We start from the raw sequence: 23,031 nt of genomic DNA on the forward strand, positions 1-23,031 counted from the left end.
CTCCCTCTCTGTCCTTTTCTGCTTCTTTCTTCCTCCACTCTTTGGTCCTCTTCTTATCTTCCAAAGCATAATGGGATGCCTTGATTGGCCACCCACAAAATGTGAAGCCTGGGCAAGCTCCTTCCCCTCTCTGAAAAACTCACTGTCCATGAGTTGATTCAACTCATAGCGACCCCTCCTTGGGTCCGAGGCGATATCACTATGGAAGTAGATTGCCCAACCTTCCTTCCGAGGAGCGGCTGGTGAGTTTGAACTGCCAGCTTTCTGGTTAGCAGTCAAGTGCCTTAGGCACTACGCCAACCATGCCTAGACTGTGAGGCTTTTCCCACTGTGGCTCCTCCCCACCAGCGCCATATCTAATTGGGTTCATCTCATAGGGAAACTGGTGAATAGATAACTTTCCAGTTTCCCACTGATTAGAACTCTGGGATTCTGACCTCTTTCACCTCCCAAATATCTGAACCTATCCTCTCCAGCTGAACATATTTGAGGTCTTTGTTGGACATATTTGAGGTCTTTGTTGGGGCAGATTGTTGAGAGGGAGAGCCTCAGAACAGCTGTGTGAGGTCCGAGCGGAAAGAATCCTGAGGGAGAGGAGAATCGGGCCCTGGAAAGCAGGTAGCTAGCTGCCTCTTGGGGAGGGGACGGCTAGGTATGTGGGACGGCTAAGTGTGTCGAGTCCTCGCCGCTGTAGCCGACCCCATGCAGCCGAAGCTCCAGCAGGGGGCGCCGGAGCGGAGGCCAAGGCCAGTCTGGTCAGCTCAGGTGTCCAGTCTGGGGGGGTGGGGGCGCCCAGGGGCGTGGACACCACCCAGGCACGCCCAGGCCTCACTTAAGTAGCTGCCAGCCAGTGTGAGGGATAAAGGAGGGAGAACGTCCAGCTATTGCTGACCTACTTGGACCCGAACCCCCACCCGACCCGGCCCAGCCAGCCCAAGCCTGCGCCATGCGGGGCCCCAGCGCGGCTTTATGGTTTTTCCTGACTCTGCGCACCGGTGAGGAGCCCCTCCTGGCCGCGTGAGCGAGGCACTGGGGCGTGGACCCTGGAGCTCTCCAGCTCCCTGAGCCTGAATATCTGGGTAGGAAAGGAAAGGCGAGGGGTCTAGTGAGGACCGTGGTGGGAACTAAGACTGAGAAGGGCAGACCAGAATGTCAGGAGGAACGACCCGCGGGCGCGGTCGGGAGGGCTTCCTGGAGGCGGCGGCATTGAGCCAGATCTTGAGAAAGTGGCGTTTCTGACAGGCCAGGGTAAGACAGAAGCGTGCTACGGAGAGCTTTGGGATGCTCTGGACGCTTGGAGTGGCCCGTTGTGTAGACGTTCTTGGGGGCTGGAAGACTGAGAAGGGTGTGGGGGCGGGAGCGGCTCTACTGCCCTCCACCCCCCACCCCCCACCCCCAGCCCCTGCCCGGGAGAGAGGCTGGCAAGGTTCGTCCGGTCTACGGAAGAAGATTCTCAGAAAGATGGGGGCAAGGGTAAAGGAGTACGGGGGACTAGAATGCCGGCCGAGAAACCGCTCCAAGGCCCTCTGGTGTTGCAGGGGTGGGGTAGGGCGTAGACCGCCTACCCCACCGAGGGAGTCAGGGCCCCGGAAGGTGAGACCTGAGGCAGGACCCTGGGGAGCTGCTCTCACTGTTCCCGCGGATTGTGCTCTGCAATCACATTGCTCAGCTCAGGGGATGGGGCTTTTCACTGTACTGATGTCAGGTGGTGCGTTCTTCATCAATGTAAACTGAGCTCTGCAGTTGCCCTGCCTCCAGGGATCCTTTCTTTGTGGACTGGAGAAGGGACAGTTCCACTTCCCAGGTTGCTGCCTGGGGCTAGGGGAGGAGGAGGGTGGCAGGAAGGGAGGCTGTGGAGGACCCTGCACCTTACGGTGGGGAGCATGGACTGCCATGACCTCCCGCCGCGGATGGGTTCTGTGGGCAGGAGAAGTAGTCCCAAAGTGATGGCCTTAGGAAATCTGGTTCTCCTTTGCAATCGCTGGCTAGCGCAGCATGAGTGGTAGGTTACTCAGGTCTGCAAAGTCATTAACCCTGGTAATTGTGCACCCTTCTGCTGGGCCTCCATGCCAGAAGCTCTCTGGGACTCTGACCTGGGCAGATCACGGGACTCACAGGGGTCCCAACCAATAGAAAGGTAGAAGCAAAAATCCACTGAAGAACTGTGTATCTTAAACTCTACACAGAGTGCTTACAACACAGAAGGTGGGTTTCCTCATTCACCTTTCTCAGATAAGAAACAGGCTCAGAGAGGTCATGTAAGTTGCCTGAAGTCACCAGCTGGGGAAGTAAGAACTTGAACCTCAGAGCCTCCCCTCTCCACCTGCAGTCTTCACAGCAGCCTGGCACTGGGCCAGCATAATCACAGATGCTTCAAGAGGATGCAAAGTTCCTCCAACACAATGGCTCCGCATCTCAGTCTCACCGTCACAGTCCACAAGGAGGGCCCAGGACGATGCTGAGGGAACCTCATCCAGCAGGCAGGGGACCAGAAACTTGTCCAGTCACAAAGCCAGTCTGTTGAAGAGCCAGAAATATCCAGCCAGTGTTCCTTCCATCCCAGTTGGCAGAGGGCTGGAACTAGCTGTAAAGGCCTAGGTTCTAATCCACCCCATTTGACAAGGCCCTATGGCCCTACGCCCAGGTGTACCCACAATCCTACACACTGCTTGCCAAGAGCCCAGCCCTTCCCTATCTCTGTGATACCTCTCTGTGCCTCTGTTTTTGGTGGGAGAGCAGGTGGTATTGGCAAGGGCTGGTTATAAGTACTGATGGGGTCACACAGAGCTGCTGGAACACAATGGAACTCAGGCTTTACCTCCATGGCCACGGCCATAGGCTCAGGATGCTGGGAAGACCAGGAGCTGGGCCTCACTGTCTCCCACCCCCTGCCCCCAGTGCTCGGCCAGATGGAGGTACGGTGGTGCACCACCTCGGATCCTGAGCAGCAGAAATGCAACGACATGAGCAAGGCCTTCCAGGAAGCAGGCATCCGGCCCTCCCTCCTCTGCGTCCAGGGCATCTCGGCTGACCACTGTGTCCAGCTCATCACGGTGAGCCCATTCCCTTCCACCCAGCCTCCGCCACCACCACTGGCCCAGACAAAAAGGTTCTGACTCAGGAAGGAGCACACAACAGTGTGTCTCATTCACTGGGAAAGGCGCCCGCCATCCCCCTGCCAGGGCTGGCCGATAGGATCTCCTGAGTTCCCAGCAACAAGGGCCAGCTTGTTCTCGAAGGGGCCCAGGCCAGGCTGTGGGAGGCCTCGAGCAGGGCTGCTGCTCAGATGAGCGCCAGTGGGCAGAGGCAGGTTTTCCTACCACAAGGCCCCTGGTAGAGGGGGACGTGACCCACCCCATGGAGGCAGGGGTAGACAGCGGTAACCCTCTAGTGGCCCTTGGTGGTTATCCACTCTGCTGTGGGATTTTCCAGAATAGGACTTGTTCAGTTTCTGAGAAAGGTGGGACAGAGGTTAGAAGACCTGGGTGGGGGTGGAGAAGCAGATCTGAGTGACAGGAGATCAGCTAATGGGCACTCACAATCTTCAGAGGTGGGACTTCACTAGCAGGAAAAGGTATGGAGGGAAGTCCTAGGGTCAGGCACAAGGAGACCTGGCTTTTCATTTCAGCTTGACCCTGACTTGTTCCAAGACCTAATGAAGTTATAGTCTCACATGTGGCCAAGGCCTTGGGGGCAAGCTCCTCTGTATAGGCAGAGACCAATTGTACTGAACTACCCACCAGCCACTCCTCACAAGGAATGTTGGGCAATCTACTTCCATAGTGATACCACCTCAGAAACCCAAGGAGGAATCGCTATGAGTCAGACGCAACTCGACAGCAGTGAGTTTGGTTTTTGGTTTTAGCTATGTTCTTGCCATGAACCCCAGTGATAAAACACTGCCATTTGTGTTTAAAAACAAAAAGGAAGAACATGAAAGAGGACCTTATGGGATTCAGTATGCATAGACTATCTTAGAGCAAAAACCCAAGAAACCAGTTAGCCATGGTTGTTTCTAGAAACAGGGGGCTGAGAAACAGGACAGTGAGGGAGACTCACATTTCCATACATAGCATTTTGATTGATTGATATTTTTTTATTATGTGTATCTGTTACTAAACCAGTTGCCGTCATGTCATTTTCAACTCATGAAAACCCCATGTGTGTCCAAGTAGAACTTGCTCCGCAGGCTCTTCAATGGCTGATCTTCGGGCAGTAGGTCCCCAGGCCTTCCCTCTGAGGTGTCTCTGGGTAGACACCTCACCCCTTTCAGTTAGCCGCCAAATCTAGTCACCATTTATACCATCCTGTAAAATAAATCATTGTTGTTTTTTTAATAACATAATTAGAAAGGTGAGGTGAGTTGTTGGCCCAGGAGAGCTGTCACTTTGGGCAGAGTAAAGGGGAAGACTCCTGGGTCCTGAGGGGTGGGAGGAAGAGGGACCTTCCAGGCTCTGGGGAATCATGGATGAGAAAAGACAGGACTCCTTGGCCAGGTAAATAGTCCCTCTAGTCCTGGAAGAGTATAGATTTTCAAGGGGACTTAGGAAGACTGTTGGGTGTTCCTGAGTCCCTCATTGAATGGGCAAGCCTGGGCCAGGCAGGACTGACCTGTAGGTTTCCACCAGGCCCAGGAGGCTGATGCCATCACTCTGGATGGAGGAGCCATTTATGAGGCAGGAAAGGAGCATGGCCTGAAGCCAGTGGTGGGCGAAGTGTACGATCAAGGTAAGAGGGCTGTGGAGGGTGGGGGGAGATAGGAACCAGCCACTCACCCAGTCTGTCCTTCCTGGGCCAACTCCAGCTCCAGGACTAGTCAGCTCCCTTGTCCGTGGAGCTGTCCTGTAGTTCTCAAGCCAGATAAACCCTCTGAGGCTCTCCAAGTCTTTCACAAACATCCTCTGCCATTTCCACATGTCTAATCCCTACTGATCCCAGACACCAAAGACATAGAGCAAATACCCAAGTCTGTTCTTGGTGTGGGAAGCCCAGCAACCTCTAATTTTTGTCCATTGTACTTCTACTGAAGGGCTGTTCCATGCCCCATGCTGTAGTGTTGGACAGGGAATCAGATGCGTAATTGTCTGGAGTAAGTTACCAAGAATGCCCAGGTCAAGGCTCTGCCTGCTGTGGGTCCTGCAAACGTTAGTACCATAGCAAAGTGCCACATAGTAGGTGATTTTAAAGAACTGAAATGTACTTTCTCACAGTTCTGGAGGCTAGAAGTCTGAACTCAGGGCATTGACAGAGCTATGCTCTCTCCCTGCCGGTTCTAGGGGAAGATCCTTCCTTGTCTCTCCCAGCTTCTATGTTGTTGTTGTTATTGTTGTTGTTATGTGCCATCAAGTCAGACCTGACTCATAGCGACCCCTCCTTGGGTTTCCGAGACAGTATCACTACGGAAGTAGATTGCCCAACATTCCTTCCGAGGAATGGCTGGTAGGTTTGAACTGCCAGCCTTCTGGTTAGCAGTCAAATGCCTTAGGCACTACATAGCCCCTGGCATTTCTTGGCATCCCTTGGCTTGTAGAGGCATCCTCACAGTTTGTCTTCCTCCTGTGTGTGATTCTGTTTCTGTCACTGTCCCTCTCTTTTATAAGATGCCACTCAGAAGGAATTACCTCATTAACTGATAACATCTGGAAAGAAGAACCCTGTGTCCCCAAACAAGGTCACATTCATTGGTGTAGGGGTCAGGACGTCAACAAATCTTTTTGAGGGACACAATTCAATCCATAATATACCCATTGGTCGGAAGCAGCCTGGAGTGGGACTGGGCTGCAGGCAGAGATAGTGACCAGGAGCTGCAGAGCTCAGCAGACCAGGAACAAATCCTAGCTCTGTCCTTTCCTGGTTCTGTCACCTCAGACAACCTCTACTTAAAACCTCCACTGTAAGGTGGGGATGATGATACCTGCCCTGTTGTGTGGATCACATGAGCCAGTGTGTGTGGTGCACCCGGCACATGGTGGCACTCAGGAAACAGGAGTTCCTTTGCCCTGGCCCTGCCCTTCACATCAGACACGCCTACAGACCAAGCTGCTCCCCTGCCATTTCCACATGTCTAATCCCTACTCTTGTTGTCTGGAGCTCTGGTAGCATAGTGCCTAAGGCACTTGACTGCTAACCAGAAGGCTGGCGGTTCAAACCCACCAGCCACTCCTCAGAAGGAAGATGGGGCAATCGAAACCCAAGGAGGGGTCGCTATGAGTCGGGGGCGACTCGACGGCAAATAACAACAACAACAACAATCCCTACTCTGGGAGCATAGTGGCTAAGGCACTTGACTGCTAACCAGAAGGCTGGCGGTTCAAACCCACCAGCCACTCCTCAGAAGGAAGATGGGGCAATCTACTTCCGTAGTGATACTGCCTCGGAAACCCAAGGAGGGGTCACTATGAGTCAGGTCCGACTTGATGGCACATAGCAACAACAACAATCTCTACTGATCCTTTACCATGCAACTCAATTATCACCTCCCCTAAGGACTTTCCCTTCGTCCTCTCCATCCTTGCAAACACCCTTCGTGTTCCTAAAGCAGTACCCACTCCCACCTGCCTCTGTTTCCTTCTCTCTTGTTTCCTTTGCCCTTGAGGGCCTCATCTTTGTACTTTGTGGCTCCTTAGCATAGGGTCTTGCTTGGAGAAGGCATTGTCTGGTAACTTGTTGAATGAATGATTTTCAGATGATACTGGGTGACAGACTGGGATAGTAAAATCCTACAAACCAACCAGCCTTTCCACCCAAAGCCAGAAACAGCCCTACCTCATGGGTCTCAAACACAGATGTCCCTCCTTAATTAATTCAACACATTTACTACATACCAGTCAGGAGCATAAAGTAGTGAACCAAAGATGGTCCATTCCTGTCCTCAAAGAGTAGGAGTCAAGAGTATACAAATAAACACATAAAAATCAAGTTACAAATGTGATGAGTGCTATGAAGCAAATGAATTAAGGGGCTCTGAGGGAGAAAATAACAGGGGGTAGGAAGACCTACAGAAACAGAGCTCACAGAAGGGCTTCTCTGAGGGGGTAACATTTCAGTGGAGGATCAAGTCATGCAGAAAACAGGAGACAGGATTGCAAGGATAAAGGCCTCCAGGAGAGAAAGAGGTGGTGTTTTCAAGGAATCCTGTGGGTAAATCATGGAACTCTGGAGGTGCAGTGATTAAGGCATTTGGCTGCTAACCAGAAGGTCAGCGGTTCGAATCCACCAGCCACTCCATGGAAGAAAGATGAGGCAGTCTGCTTCTGTAAAGATTTACATCCTTGGAAACCCAATGGGGATCCCTGTGAGTCAGAATCAATTCCATGGCAATGAGTTTGGTTTGGTTTGGTAGATGAGTCAGAAGGTGATACAGGCAAATCTGCCTGGGTTGGCAGCGGCCAGACTTAGGTGTGCAAGAAATAGCAGTGACTCACTGTTCCAGAACTCAAATTCATTCCCATCATGGGCATCCTGCTCGGCAGGGCAGCAGTACCAAGCAGTGTGTGGGATGTGTGTGTGTGTGTGTGTGTGTGTGTGTGTGTGACAGGGAGGACACTCTGATCTTCAGTCCTCATAGATGAGTCATCTGTGTCTTGTCTGTGTCTTCTCTGTGTCTTGTCGATATGGTCCTTTCTGGACCACACTTGGCCCAGAGCAGTCTTTCTCAATCTGTAGACCCTTGCCCACTCACATGTACCCTGCAACTATTCAGGTTCTTGAGTGATCTGGGACCACAGAGTTCTCTCTCCTCTCGCCACCACCAGCCCCAGGAATTCCATTTTTCTAATCTGAAGGAAGTCCCTGCCCTGCTTCCTTCTGCTCCTTCCAACCACTCATCTTCCCAAAAATCACAGTATCATTCCCTCAAGCCTTCTAAGTTTTCCTAAGGGCCTAGGCTTTCGGAAAGCAAAAGACTTTCAGCCACTGAAAGCCCTATAGCTCTGGTGGTGCTGTGGTTAAAGCATTGGGTTGTTAACCAAAAGGTAGTAGACTTTCAGGCTACTCCTGCTTTCCCTCCCGATACAGAGCTCTCCTGAGGTGCACATATTTACACCCAGCTAAGGCATTTGACTGCTAACCAAAATGTCAGTGGCTTGAACCCACCAGCCACTCTGTGTAAGAAAGATAGGACAGTCTGCTTCCCATAAAGATTTACATCCTTGGAAACTGAATGGGGGTCGCTATGAGTCAGAATAGACTTGATGGCAGTGAGTTTGGTTTGGTTTTGGTAAATGCCAGCTAGGAGCCCTGGTGGCACAGTTTGGTTTCTAACCTAAAGGTCCACAGTTTAAACTCACTAGCCACTGCTCTGGAGAAAGTCTGCTTCCTTAAAGACTATAGGCTTGGAAACCTTATGAGGAAGTTCTACTCTGTCACTATGAGTCACAATTGACTCGGCAATGTGTCTGGTGGGTTTATTTATTTAAAAGTGCTGGCTGGCTTGGGAAGGGAAGAAAGAACATTACTTAATGAATTAATGTCTCAAGATATTATCTACCACTTGAGGCTGGAGGTTGTCAGGACCTTATGATTGCACCCTCTTGCTCTCTCAGTACCTAGAATGTCATGCGCATGTACTCTTGTACACTGTGCACATATGTGCACACACATGTGCACACACACAACACACGCACACTCTTCTCCCACAGCCTGTCCCAGACTGAGTTGCAGCCTTCCTCACAGCTTCTCCCTCACTACCTTTCACTCATCTCTTCTCCTTCCAGAGGTTGGTACCTCCTATTATGCTGTGGCTGTGGTCAAGAGAAGCTCCCCCGTGACCATTAACACCCTGAAAGGCGTGAAGTCCTGCCACACAGGCATCAACCGGACAGTGGGCTGGAATGTGCCGGTGGGCTACCTGGTGGAGAGTGGCCGCCTTTCAGTGATGGGCTGTGATGTGCTCAAAGGTGAGGCCCTGGCCCAGCAGGGGATCCTCTCCCAAGGCAGGCTGGTGCTCCTCTAGAAGCTCTGGTTTTCCCCTTTCTTCCCCCTCTGGCCTTGGCTTCACCTTGCACCAACTTGAGAGTACGGCAAAAGACCAGCCTTCCCTGGGATCCTCCCTGGCACAGTTGGTAGTATCCCTCCCTCCTCTCTTTGCACCTGGTCTGCTTGTGTTGCCACCATTTGAGTTTCTGGTTGGTTGGCCTCCACACACAACTCTACCTCACCCATCACATGTCCCACAGGATGCAGCCAGGCACAGGGCCACCCACGGTGTGGAGACAGTGAACTGGCAAGGAAGGGCTCTCACCTGGTGTAGACTTGGTGTAGCTCACTATTTCCAGAAATTTATTCTCAGCTCTACAGGATCAGAAATTACTTTTGAGGACCCAACCAAGCTGCTGACAAGTGGCCAATGAGAGACTAGACTGTGGCCTGATAAGTTCATTTGCAGACAGAATGCCGAGGTAGCACATGCTACCTGGGGAGTGGGGTGATTGTGATCAGGGGGTGGCTGAGAATGAAACAGCCATGGTAGTGGGAGTGAGGTGAGGCCCTGAGGAAGCCCAGTTAGGGGCTCAGAGCCCCCGTTCTGGAGGCCAGGCACTCACAACCCTGCCTGTCACCTATGGGTGTCTTGTCCTGGCTCCCTGCCAACCACCCAGTTTGTGCCAGTCTCTCTCCATAGAAGCATGATATGGCAATGGGGCTGCTCCTGACACGTGGCAACCACATTCTCATCCTGCCCTCCTGGGATGCCCCCTTAAGTCTGGGTATCCCCAAATCCCTTGTCCAAGTACATGTTATGCCTGTTTGCTCCACAGGTTCCAGGGGTGAGGTGTGGGGGGCAGGAAGAGAAAACAAAGGTCTCTTAGGGCTCAGGCTTTGCTGTCACACAGACATGGACTTAAACCCTGGCTCAGGCGGGACCTGCCCCTACATCATGCTGCCTCATTGACTATACCTCATTGAACTTCAGTTTCGTCATCTGTACAATGGGAAAATGAGCACTGGTTTTACAGTGCCGTGAGGGTATGAGGATTGAGATAATCTACACCAAGTCTCAGCACAGTGCACAGCATGGGATATGTGCTCAGCATAGGGAGGCTGCTGTACGAATTCAACCTCCATACCTCCTTGTTCTCAGTGGACATCTTGCCGCTGTGCATGCACTTGGATGCACGCACACACACATACACAAACACACATGTATACATCAACACATGCCCACACACATACATAAGCACACACGTACACATGAGCACACAGGTATGTGTACATATATACACATACACGAACACATGAGTGTGCACACACACATGCATGTACTGCCCTGACAAGAAGGGATCTGGTTTCAGAGGCACTAAACTCAACCAGGCATGTAAACCAGCACAAGCCAGGAGACCCTGGAAGCCACATCCTCTCACCTGGGTGTAGTGGTTCTTCAGTCACTTGGTATATTTATTAAATATTCACCCCCCTGGGAGGATACTACAAGACCAAGAAAGGAAGCTCACTGGGCAAGAAGTGAAGCAAGACTGGCTTCGGGGCAGAGCCTGTGTCTTGCTCGTCACCCGCAGGCCTAGGGCGTCCTCAGCACAGGGCAGGCATTTGCCAAGAGAGTAGATACTGAAACCATTGTAGTCAGCACATCCCGATCTCTTCACCACCAAGGTCTCCTGCTACTCCATCTTCCTCCCCACCGGGTTTCATCTATCAAATTAATTATGTTCATTGAGTCATCATTTCTTTCCCCACTTTTATTAACTACACATAACTGACTTTGAAATGAAACCCACAAGGAGAACGATATTTAGCTGATATTGAATTGCCCCATGTGGCCATTTATGGGTTAATGTTTTATTGCCCTGAGACAGTTTTATGGACTAATAATCATTCCCAGATACTCCCACCCCCACCCCCCACTGTTGCTGGCCTGGACCCAGCCTGAAGCTAGAAGGTGAGAAGATTCTCAGAAAAGTCCCTAAGAGGCCTCTGCAGAGCCCAGTGGCATCAGCCTGAGCCCTCACTGTCAACACTGGGCGATGGGTGGGGGTCTGACAGTCCTCTCTCTGCCTCCTTCCTACAGCCGTCAGTGACTATTTTGGCGGCAGCTGCGTCCCTGGGGCAGGAGAGACCAGTTACTCGGAGTCCCTCTGCCGTCTGTGCCGGGGTGACACTGCTGGGGAGGGCGTGTGTGACAAGAGCCCCCTGGAGCGATACTACGACTACAGCGGGGCCTTCCGGTGAGAGAACTGGGGAGGAGGCCCCTGGGGTGGGAGGCTGAGTCAGGGGAGAGGCGCTGAGGCCAACACAACCAGGAAAAAACACCTTCCCACTGTGAGGGCCACTAAGGAGGAAGTGGCTGAGCCAGCTGCCTCTCGTCAAAGCACCCTTTATATATTTCCGTGTACCTTGGTTAGTTTAAAAACATCAAGCCAGATGATGCCAGACTGGATTTGCTCATAAAATCAACATGTTTGGTATATTTAGAGAGGTGTGGGCTCAGAGAGAAGAAAATGGAAAAAGCAGCCTCCTGCCACTCCCATGTTCCCATACTGGTGTCTTAGACCAGCAGGGAGGGGGTGGCAGGGACCCCCGATCAGGCCTTGTCTCTGCACCTGGTTCAGGTCAGCAGTTTAGCCAAACCCTCCTGGATCCAGGAGAATGTGTGGTCAAATTCCATGAGTCCCCAGGTGAGGAAGCCTGCTAGCGGGGACTAGAACTGAAGCCTCGGAGCCCTCTCACTGCCAGCCTCAGTGTTCCAACCTGGAAGGGGGAAGCCTGCTGGTACCCTGCATTCCAGGGTGTGATCTGGTAAATGCAGTTTTTGGCACAGAGACGGTCCTCAGTCCCTCCCAGTGGGGGACCCCTGTCCACCCCACCTCCCCAGTTCTCAGCCCCTCCCCTCTGATTGTGTCCCTCCAGTCCACTCCCTGTTAGTCTGAGGGTGGGCTGAGGAATCAGGCAGCTCTTTGCCCAGAGCAAGTCTAGAGAATACATGACAGTTATGTCCCTTCTCATTTTGTTGTTGTTGTTGTTATGTGCCATCGAGTCGCCCCGACTCATAGCAACCCCTCCTTGGGTTTCCAAGGCAGTATCACTACGGAAGTAGGATTGCCCAACCTTCCTTCCGAGGAGTGGCTGGTGGGTTTGAACCGCCAGCCTTCTGGTTAGCAGTCAAGTGCCTGAGCCACTATGCTACCAGAGCTCCTCTTCTGATTTTAAGTAGGTCATAAATGTCCTGCCTCAGGGCAGGATCATCTCCAAGGCACCTGAGGCTGTTGACGATAGCAGCCGCTGCTCCCTGAGGGCCTGCTCCTGCGCAGAGCTAGAATGTGCAGATCTCCACAGCATCCCACAGGGCCTCTCATCCTCCCAGCAGCTCTGGGGGAGCTACTTTGTCACCCCCATTTTACAGATGAGGGCTTGGAGGCTACAAAGAGTACCCCCCTTGGCAAAGCCCCACAGCCAACAAGCCAGGAGCAGAGCCCAGGGCTGCAGGAATGTGAAGCCTGAGTTCTTTCCCTGCCCTTTGTCACCACCCCCACAGTCCTGGCCAAACCTCCCAAGGTAGGAGCTAAGCAGGGGCGAGGGATCCCAGGGGAGCCCAGCCACCCCCAGGCTCACTGGCTTCCCCTCTGCAGGTGCCTGGCCGAAGGGGCAGGGGATGTGGCCTTTGTGAAGCACAGCACGGTGCTGGAGAACACTGACGGTGAGTGGAGGGAGCAGGCTCTCAGCAGCATCTCTCTCTGAGGGATGAGGCAGGTTCCCCAGAACATGGGGGGATGGAAGGGCCCTTGTTCAGTGATGCTCAGAATTCTCTGGGTGCCCTGGATAAGTCCCTCATTCACTCTGAACCTTGTTGTTGTTGTTATGTGCCATCAAGTTGTCTCCAACTCATCACGACCCCTCCTTGGGTTTCCTAAGCGATATCTCTACATCTCTGTGGAAGTAGATTGCCCAGTCTTCCTTCCGAGGAGTGGCTGGTGGGTTTGAACCTCCAACCTTCTGGTTAGCAGTCAAGTGCCTTAGGCACCATGCCCCTCTGAACCTTAGAGCTCTCAAAAAGGATGAGGCAGGGCTTGGCCATGGACTTCAAACTTGTGTACTTCAGTTATATGTGGGACAGAGGGGCCTGGGTGAGCAGCTCTGCTCCTTGCCCAGATATCAGATTCTGTTTCCATTCGATGATTAAAACTAACTGTGGTCTAGTTGATTCCGACTCATGGCGAGCGCATGTGTGACCGAGGAGAACTGGGCTCCACAGGGTTTTCAATGGCTGATTTTTCAGAAGTTGATCACCAAGCCTTTCTTCCCAGGTGCCTCTGGGTGGACTCAAACCACCAACCCTTTGGTTGACAGCTGAGCACTTAACAATTTTGTGCCACCTAGGGACTCCACTTGAAGACTGAGTTCTTTTTTAAAAAAATTAATTTGCAGACCTCTGCATAGCTCTCATCTATGATCTCTTCCTGACAATCATCTCCTTTTACTTGAAGAACCCAACCCTTATCCTGGAGGAATATTTTTAAAACCACTCCCTTTCTGAAAACAGTCTCCACCCCGAAGACCTTCTTTGCTGCTATGCATTGATCCGTTATAGCAGTATCACTTAATTTTTTATTTACTTTGAAAAATTAAGCTTTAGAGAGGTTGCAGGAATATTTCAAAGAATTCTCACATAATTGTACCCAGATTCCAACTTTTAGCATCTTGCCACATCTGATTTCTCATTCTTTCTGTATGTGTGCGCATTTTCGGACCCATCTGAAGGTATATTTGACTACATCAAACCAAACCAAAACCCAAACTCACTGCCGTCGAGTCGGAGCTGACTTATAGCAACTCTTCCTTGTATTTCCAAGGCAGTATGTCTATGGAAGTAGATTGCCCAGTCTTCCCTCCGAGGAGTGGCTGCTGGGTTTGAACCGCCAGCCTTCTGGGTAGCAGTCACGTGCAGCACGTACCTCCTAAGAACAAGGAGGTGTGTTTAACCTCAGGGCAGTTATCAAGTTCAGGACACGTGACATGGATACAGTAGTATCTAATCAGCACTCATATTCCAAATTCATTCCCAATTCCGACCTTTAAAACAATTTTTCCTTCAGGTCCAGGATCTAATCTACAATCATATGTAGCATTTAGTTCTTATGTCTCATTAGTCTCCTTAGAACATTTTTTTTTTTTTTTTGCTCCTTTATGTCTGTTTGTATGACATTGTCATTTTTTAAGAATACAGGTCAGTTATTTCATAGAATGCCCTTCAATTTGTATTGGTCTGACAATATTTTTTTAAATTTAGGCATAATTCATATATAGCAAAATTCACTCTTTTGAAGTACATTTTTATGAGCTTTGCCAAAACATACACATGTTGGTGATACGTAACCATATCACAATCAAGATATATAATAGACCCTCTACCCCAAAAGAGAAAATTCCCTCCTGTGCCTTTGTAGCTCTGGTAGTGTAGTGGTGAAGGCATTTGACTGCTAACCAAAAGCCTGGTTGAAACCCACCAGCTGCTTCCTGGAGGAAAGATAAGGCAGTCAGCTTCCATAAAGACATGAGTAGGAATCCACTCAATGACAGTGAGAGCCCCTTTGTAATCAGTCCCTCCTCTCGCCCCTCCCCTGTCAATTGCTGATCAGACTTTTGTCTCTAGTTTCATCTATTGCAGAATGTCTGATCATTGTCTTTTTTTTTTTATTAATCATTGTCTTCCCCCACCCCCATAGCCTTTTATATCAGAAAGCCCATCACGTAATCTGACCTTTATGAAGGCTAACAACATGAACAGATTTGAGAAAGAGGGAAAAGATGGCCTAAAACAGGAGTAAGCACACAGGACCTCCACTTAGAGCTTAGCTGTCCCCAGAGCAGGGCAACCTTACAAAACTGGCTTGACCTGGATTTAGTCCCCAAGGTGACTTAAGCAAAAGAGAATTTGGAAGATGAGGAAAGAACAGGGATGTATTGGATCGTATCAGTTTTTTAAAAGTTTTGATGGTAATCTAAACTCATTGTTGTCAAGTCAATTTGACTCATAGCAACCCCTCCTTGGGTTTCCGAGGCAGTATCACTATAGAAGTAGATGCCCAACCTTCCTTCCGAGGAGTGGTTGGTGGGTTTGAACTGCCAGGCTTCTGGTTAGCAGTCACATGCCTTAGGCACTACAGAGACAATTTTCTAAAAAGAATACCTTTATACAAAAAAGATTGACAAGAGCAAATGAGTGGAATAGACATAGATGTCTGAAGTGGTAAAGTAGTTATGAGTTTAATTATCCACAGCAGTGAGAAGGAGGAGGGCAGATTGAAATTCTGAAATGATACATTTGTCTCAAGGAGAGGCCAAATGATACACCAGACTTCTCAACAAACAAGGGTTTGCAGTAGCTTAAAAATAGAGAAAACTTGGGAGGGGAAGTAGATTTACACTGAGTAATTGTTAGGAACGATCAGCTATCATGCAGTCATTAAAAATGACCTTTATGGAGTTTTCCAAACTGTTACTCTTTTGGGTTTGTTTTTGTTTTTGTTTTTAAATAGTTGTGGAGTGAACAAAGTTTAGATGATCACAGAAATAATCTTTTCCTTTTTCTATTTCCTCGCAGAAGTTTGTCTCCTTGTTTTAAGATTTAAAAGTCATAAAACATTATTATGTAGGACCACCTGCAGTACCTTTTATTAAATGTTTAGATACAATCCTTGCTAGTCTTCCTAATATTCCTATTTGGTGTCAGCAGTTATACTTCAAATAAGTTTTGTCTTCTGTTAAGAAATGTATAAGCTTTATGAAAGGTGTCTAATATGTGGGAAAATACAGTCAATGAAAAGAAAAACAAGATGCAAAATTCCTATCAAGTATATCCATAAGCATGTTAAAAATGTATCCTGTATGCTTAGGAAAAAAGAGCCTTAAGGAAATATTATTGTTGTTGTTATTGCCGTCAAGTTGGACCGACTCATAGTGACCCCTCCTTGGGTTTCCGAGGCAGTATCACTACGGAAGTAGATTGTCCCATCTTCCTTCCGAGGAGTGGCTGGTGGGTTTGAACCGCCAACCTTCTGGTTAGTAGTCAAGTGCCTTAGGCACTACACTACCAGAGCTCCCAAAATATTAATAGTTAGGGTTGCAGAGAAGACTTTCGGAAGTTCCTTTCTAGCCCTCAGTTCTGGGTAGATTCTGTTGAAATTCACTGTCACCATGGTGCTCTCAGGCTGCCCTCTATCTTGTGCCCTCTGCCCTCCATGCAGAGCCAAATTTAGTGTCCCGCAGCAATGGTGAGAAAACTCATCTAAAATTCCTGTTGCACTTACCTTTCTCATCCTAAAGTTTCTATTACTCTGACCCCTTTTTGGTTTCTGAGGCGGTAAATCTTTACAGAAGTAGATTGCCCAATCTTCCTTCCACAGAGTGGCTGGTGGGTTTGAACCACCAACCTTCTGGTTAGCAGTCAAATGCCTTAGGCACTACGCCACCAGAGCTCCTTGTCTTTAATAGATAGTCCTGTTTATATATCTTGTATTATTGTCAGACATCTCAAATCCATTCTATTACTAGAAGCTGGTGAGATGAAGAAAAGTAACTATTAGGCACCATCTACTGAGACAGCAGGTCTTATAGGATAGAGCCACCAAGCTCCTCTTCATTCTCAGTCTGGGTCCTCACATCCTGGACAAGTGTCTTTCATTCTTGGTCTGTGGCCCATGACACTCTAACCTCTCCCAAAGCTCTCTCTCCCAGGGCCCTCCTTATGGCTCTCCCCCAAGCCTCTGTCAGGACAAGGGTTGGCTCACCACAGGCTTCCCATCTTCCCAGGGAAAACCCTGCCCTCCTGGGGCCAGGAGCTGCTGTCACGGGACTTTGAGCTGCTGTGCCTAGATGGCAGTAGGGCCGATGTCACTGAGTGGAGGCAGTGCCACCTGGCGCGGGTGCCTGCTCACGCCGTGGTGATCCGGGCTGACATGGACGGGGGCCTCATCTTCCGGCTGCTCAATGAAGGCCAGGTGAGCACAGGGCAGCCCACGCAGGCCCTGGTGGTGCTGGGCCATCTTGCCTCTCACTAGGATGAGAACTCAGGACCATCCCAGAGGGACAGGACCAGAGACCCTTTCCAGAACAGACCTCAGCAGGAGACCCAGACCTCTGTGGCCTGTGTTGGTCGGTGTGAAGGAGTAATCAGCTGGCCTAGCGACAGGGTGGAGAGCTGGCCAGGGAGAGCTGGAAGAGTGGGACCAAGAGACTTAGGTAGCCCTCCGAGAAAGTTCTTTGTTCTTACCACTCTTCAAACCAAAACCAGAACCAATTAGCAAATGAGCAAAATGACAACACCAATAGGTGTTTGTTACATTCAAGGTATTTTTGTTGCCATGGTTGTTAGTTGACATCAACCATTAGTTAAATGTGATAAATATTCTGCTGAAATTGGTGCTTACAACATGGAGATAAGTTTCTGACTGCTGGCATGACCACTGTTTTTGCTCCATCCCTACCCCCATATCACCCAGTGATGATAATGATCAAAACAGACATTTAAAAGCCAGGCACAGCAGCCCTGTCAGTAGGTAATAATATGTTCCTTTTTGAAATAGGTAAACTGAGGCTCTGGGATTAAGCAGCTGGCCCAAGTCGCAGAGTCAGGAGTCCAACCCAGGCAGTCTGGCTCCAGGCTCTAAACGTGCTTAACCTCTTCCCTCTATTTGAACTTTAGCCAAACCTCTCTTTGTGGCAGGCAGTGTGTTGGCCCCAGGCCTGCACTTGTCACATACCTATCAACCTGTCATGTGTGATTTATGGCTGCCTCTGATCTTTCCTCACTAGCTTGTAACAAAGAGCAGGCTGGTGCTGAAGATCATAAACAGCAACCCAAATGTGGACAGGGAAATTGTTCGGGGGTACTGGTTATGCCACAGTTGTCTGGAAAACCTCCGATATGCTTATGTTCAGGGGTTTTTTGTTGTTTTTTTTTTTTTTAAATCAAAACTACAGAATTAAAAAGTTGATCCTAGAGACTGACAGAACCTGTAGAATTCAGTTCTCCTACCCCATTTGGCCTTCCCTGGTCCGGAGGGCTGAGGGTAAGAGATAGGAACTGGGAGAAAGAGAGCCAAGGGGCTGGACAGGGCTTGCAAGGCAGCTGCTCCTCTTCTTGCTGGAGCCCAGGCCCAGTGCTGGCCCTAGACTGGGGTACAAACTCAGGCCCAGTACTAGGGAGCAGGGGGTCTCTGGGGGCAAGGAGCACAGCAAGGCACATCCAGAGAGGGGTGGAGCTTCAGTCTGGGCCAGACCAGCTCCTCGCTCTCACCTGGCCACTGAGATGCCCTCACACATCTGCACTGCCCCAGAAGGAATGATTCCTTCCTTAGGGCTTATCTCCTTTGGGTCCACCACAGCCCCATTGCTTGTCCCCATATCACCCCACACCCAGGCCCCAAGTCATGTTACACACAGCTGAGTGTGTGTGGCAAGGCAGAATGCACTGCAGGGGGACACAGGACAGGGGCAGCTCACAGAGGAGGTGTTGATAGTGGACACCTGGTCTGAGGTCACAGGAAGAGGGAGGTCTGGCTGAAGTGGTGGGGGGGGAGCACGGAGGTCCCTGCAGCACACATACATCCCAGACCCACATCTCCCCCTTGCACACAGCGTCTGTTCAGCCATGAGGGCAGCAGCTTCCAGATGTTCAGCTCTGAGGCCTATGGCCAGAAGAACCTGCTGTTCAAAGACATCACCTCAGAGCTGGTGCCTATCGCCACACAGACCTATGAAGCATGGCTAGGCCGCGAGTACCTGCATGCCATGAAAGGGCTCCTCTGTGACCCCAACCGTAAGTCTACCTGTCTGCTCCTCCCACCTCCAGCAGACCTGGCCATGGGTGTGACAGGGCTTTCTGGGTGGTGGCCAGAGGAGGATACTCACCCCAGGAGGCCTAGGATGTGCCACTTGGTCTCTATGGGACCACTTCTACTTCTCCATCTCTGGAGGTTGGAGGAAGAAGCTCTGGGGGTGCAGTGGTTAAAGCACTGGGCTACTCACCAGAAGGTTGGCGTATTGTACCCACCAGCTGCTTCGCAGGAGAAAGAAGAGGCAGTCTGCTTCTGTACAGAGTGACAGCCTTGGAAACCCTATGGGATAGTTCTGCTCTGTTCCACAGGGTTGCTATGAGTCAAAATTGACTTGACGATGCTGGTTTGGTTTTTTTGTTTGTTTGTTTTGGGGGTCGAAGAGGAAACATCTCTGGCTGGGGTGACCAGCTGTACCCTGGAAACTTCTCCTGCTCCAGCAGGATGGGACCCAGGAAGGACATCAGGGTCTGTACTGGAACCACACAGGGGGACAGTCCTGTCAGTTTTCCTCCATGATATCTCCCTCCTCCTCCTCTCCACCTCAAGACCACAATGTCCTGCTTCCATTCCCCACCCCTTACCTTCCATTCCCGCTCTCTGAATGCAGCCAGGGAAATGGTGAGGATTCAATACAGGACACCCATGATCTGCGGCAAGCCTCCTCACAGCCCTGTAAAAGAAATGCAGTTGCCTATCCCTTTTCTGTATGAGGAAATGGAATCAAGTGGTTAAATAACATAGCCCGGCCACACAGCTAACAAGGGAAAGAGCCAGAACGGGGTCTGACTCAAAACTCTTCCCACTGAGGTTCTGGCCCCACAGCTTCCGCATGGTCATCCACGCGCTCTGCCCCCTGGCACTGGGTGAACCTGGCAGTGACCACACGTGCACACCCATGCAGGGCTGCCACAGTACCTGCGCTGGTGCGTGCTGTCCACTCCCGAGATCCAGAAGTGTGGAGACATGGCTGTGGCCTTTAACCGGCAGAGGCTCAAGCCAGAGATCCAGTGCGTGTCGGCCAATTCCCCCCAGCACTGCATGGAACTTATCCAGGTAGGGGCCATGCCAGGGAGGGGCAGAGTGGGCCTGATGGGCAGGTGGCATAGCCCCTGGGATGGTCTTACCTCCTCTTCCTTGGGGCAGCCTGGGGAGGAGAAGGTCTCCTGTGACTGCCTCCAGACAAAGGGGGCAGGGCACATGGAGGCCATTTCCCCTGGGAGAGCTCAAGGACTTCTCATTTATCTGACCCAGCTCAGCCCTGACCCATCAACCCATCCTGTGTCAGTTTCCCCATTTGCACACTGGGGAGGGGGTTAGCTTAGATCGTTGTTTTTTAAACTTTTTTTGGCAGTAACCCTCAGTAAGAAATACATTTTATGTTATAATCTAGTACACAAAAACTTTCAGATATAAATATGTGAGAAATATATATTCTTCATATAAACCAAAAAAACTCTGGTGGTGTAGTGCCTAAGGCACTTGACTGCTAACCAGAAGATTGGCAGTTCAAACCCACCAGCCACTCTTCGGAAGGAAGGTTGGGTAATCTACTTCCATTGAGATACCACCTCGGAAACCCAAGGAGGGGTCTCTTTGAGTTGGAGACAACTCGACGGCACGTAACAGCAACAACAGCACTGACATCAAGTCTATTCCGACTCATGGTGACCCCCATTGGGTTTCCTAGGCAGTAAATCTTTACAGAAATAGACTGCCCCATCTTCCTTCCGTGAAGCAGCTGGTGGGTTTGAACCACTGAACTTTTGGTTGGCAGTAAAATGCCTTAGGCATCACACCACCAGACCTCCTATTCTTTGTATGTATAGATGAAAAGCATTTTGCAAAACAATGCTTATCTTTACTAAGTACAATGTACACTATTTTCTGATGTATGCTTAATTTTCCCTTTTTTGCAATGCTTTTCATGACCTGTTAAATTGATTTGGCCTCAATGCTAGGCCCTCTAGGACTCTTGGGAGCACAGTGGTTAAGTGCTCACCTACCAACCAAAAGGTCAGTGGTTCAATCTACCAGCCATTCTGCAGGAGAAAAATGTGGCAGTCTGCTTCCATAAGGATCACAGCCTTAGAAACCCTTTGGTGTGGTTCTAATTGGTCCTATAGGTTCACTAGGAGTCAAAATCAACTCAACAGCAGTGGTTTGGTTTGGGCACTAGGTCCTCCACCTACAGCTAAAAATACCAGCCTAGCTCAGTCCTGCTTTGGTTCTCTGAGTGGAGTCCAAGGCCAGTACACAGAAGATTCCCCCAAAAGCCCTGCAGTAAGGGATGAGGGTCCTACCATGGTCATAGGTGTCCAGCATCAGGCCAGAGCACAGGTCTATCAGCCCCTGGGTTCCTGGACTCTTCCCTTCCGGTTTTCTGAGAGTAAGGAGGTAGGGCTTGATGGTCAGGACCATCATCAGAGCAGTCCTCATGTCAGGACATCAGGGGGTACTCACCCTGCCCTGGCCACAGAACCTGAGAAGAGTGGGACTGGACAGGAATAAAGGGGTAACACTTCCTGGGTGCTAAACCACGGATGTGGATTATTTCATTTAATCCTTACAACAACTCTATGGGGTCAGTACAATTACTAACCTCTTTTCACAGTAAGTTTCCAGATGTGGAGATTGGGGCCAAGAGAGGCTGAGGAAGTGACTTACCTGAGGTCAGCTGGGGAGAGCAGGGCCCCACCGTTGGCCATTGGGTTTGACACACTCCTGTGGCTTGGTTACACCTTTTCAGGCTCTGAGGGGGCCACCTGTCAAGAGACTTTGGTAGGGCATGGGTGAACAGAAGGGGCCCCAGGAGGGCCCAAGGGTGGGTGTCCTGGCCCTGGACCCATCCTGCTGCCTCAGGCAGGGCTTTATCCCTCAGCCCGGGAGCCTCCTCCAACAGGCCCTGGGATCTACCATCTTTCAAGACCTGGCTCAGTCATCTATTCTACATGCATTTGACAAATACATATTGCACTCCCACTGTGTGCCAGCCCTGGGCTGGTGCCCTGTCCTCACAAGGCTAGAGACTCAGTGGGGAGACCCCATACCAAGCATGAGGGCAGGGATCATGCAATGTTTTGCTCAGACAGGGCTTGGCACAAAGAGACCTCAGTAAACATTTGCTGAAAGAATGAAACAGAAGCCCAGGAGTGTGGGTGTTAGTTGCTTTCAGCCCTCCCCATCCAAGAAACCATCTGCCTGGGCGGCAAGGAGAGGAGGGGTAGATGGGCAGGATGGGGTGGGACATTCTCCACCCAGGTTCCCCAGGGGAGCCTGAGGCCCCCAACCCCAAGAGACCAGGCCCTGGCACATAGTTAGATCCCAACATCCGGGACCGACCTGGGGTCCACCTCAGCTGAGACCACTCTCTGTTCCCCTTCAGGCTGAGAAAATCGATGCTGTGACCCTGAGGGGAGAAGACATTTACAAAGCCGGGAAGATGTATGGCCTGGTTCCAGCTGCTGGGGAGCGGTATGCTGGTGAGTGTAGGTGCCAGCCACCAGCCTCAGCTGGGAGTTGTTGATATTTATTTATATATAATTGTCACCCCCTCCCCACCCTGAGCCATTTTCTAAAGTCCCATAAGTCCACCCATCTGCTTCTCCCAGCTCCAGCTAGCCTTAGGTCAGTAGTTGGTCCAGGAGGCCATGGCTGTGAAGTCTCCCCAAGGGCCTCGGACAGAAGGTGGTGTGGAAGAGCAGGGAGGGGCTGAAGAAAGGCCCCCATTCTCAGGGGTTGGGACTGCGGACAGCTACAGAGCACAAGAGGGACCCACCTTGTGCTCAGTTTCCCTCTCCCTCGGCTGGCTGCTATCTGTCTGTCACCAGGGAAGTCTCTCCTGCCCCAGGCCTCAGTTTCCCCATCTGTTGTTCATCGAGAAAGTCTGGTACTATCAGTAAACCTTTTGTAAAAGATCAGAGCAAATAGTTTAGGTTTTGCAGGCAACTCATTTTTTGCAACCCTTTAAAAACATAAAACCACTCTTATCTTTCGGGCCTGGGCCTTATAAAACAGGCTATAGAGGAGAGGGTTTCCTGGCCTCTTCCAGCCCTGACTGTGGAGCTGCCCTGGGAGTCCTCATCCTTGTCACACTTTGAAGTAGCCTGAGCTAGATAGAGCTTTGACTTCTGCCCTGTTCAGTAGTGACCTGGGAGGCCCTAGTCCCTTCCACTTGGATGTGAAAAATGTCTGGGCTTAGGGAAAAGCAGGCCTCAGTTAAGCCTCTACTTTTCTCCCAGACGGTGAG

General features: G+C 50.6%; 1 protein-coding gene across 1 annotated transcript in view; it reads left to right on the top strand.

The window, feature by feature from the left end:
* The first annotated feature begins 946 nt into the window (after window positions 1–946).
* Window positions 947–23,031, top strand: part of MELTF (melanotransferrin) — a 31,875-nt gene continuing 9,790 nt past the window's right edge. The window contains exons 1-10 of the mRNA XM_007957107.2: window positions 947–995; window positions 2,899–3,053; window positions 4,629–4,728; window positions 8,715–8,897; window positions 11,021–11,177; window positions 12,579–12,646; window positions 16,759–16,946; window positions 18,586–18,766; window positions 19,687–19,838; window positions 22,168–22,264. Of these exons, the coding sequence (XP_007955298.1) occupies window positions 947–995; window positions 2,899–3,053; window positions 4,629–4,728; window positions 8,715–8,897; window positions 11,021–11,177; window positions 12,579–12,646; window positions 16,759–16,946; window positions 18,586–18,766; window positions 19,687–19,838; window positions 22,168–22,264 (1,330 nt within the window). The remainder of the gene's footprint in view (window positions 996–2,898; window positions 3,054–4,628; window positions 4,729–8,714; window positions 8,898–11,020; window positions 11,178–12,578; window positions 12,647–16,758; window positions 16,947–18,585; window positions 18,767–19,686; window positions 19,839–22,167; window positions 22,265–23,031) is intronic.

Source organism: Orycteropus afer, unplaced genomic scaffold (assembly GCF_000298275.1).
Source record: "Orycteropus afer afer isolate SDZICR_OR568_19922 unplaced genomic scaffold, OryAfe1.0 scaffold00703, whole genome shotgun sequence".
NCBI lineage: Eukaryota > Metazoa > Chordata > Mammalia > Tubulidentata > Orycteropodidae > Orycteropus > Orycteropus afer.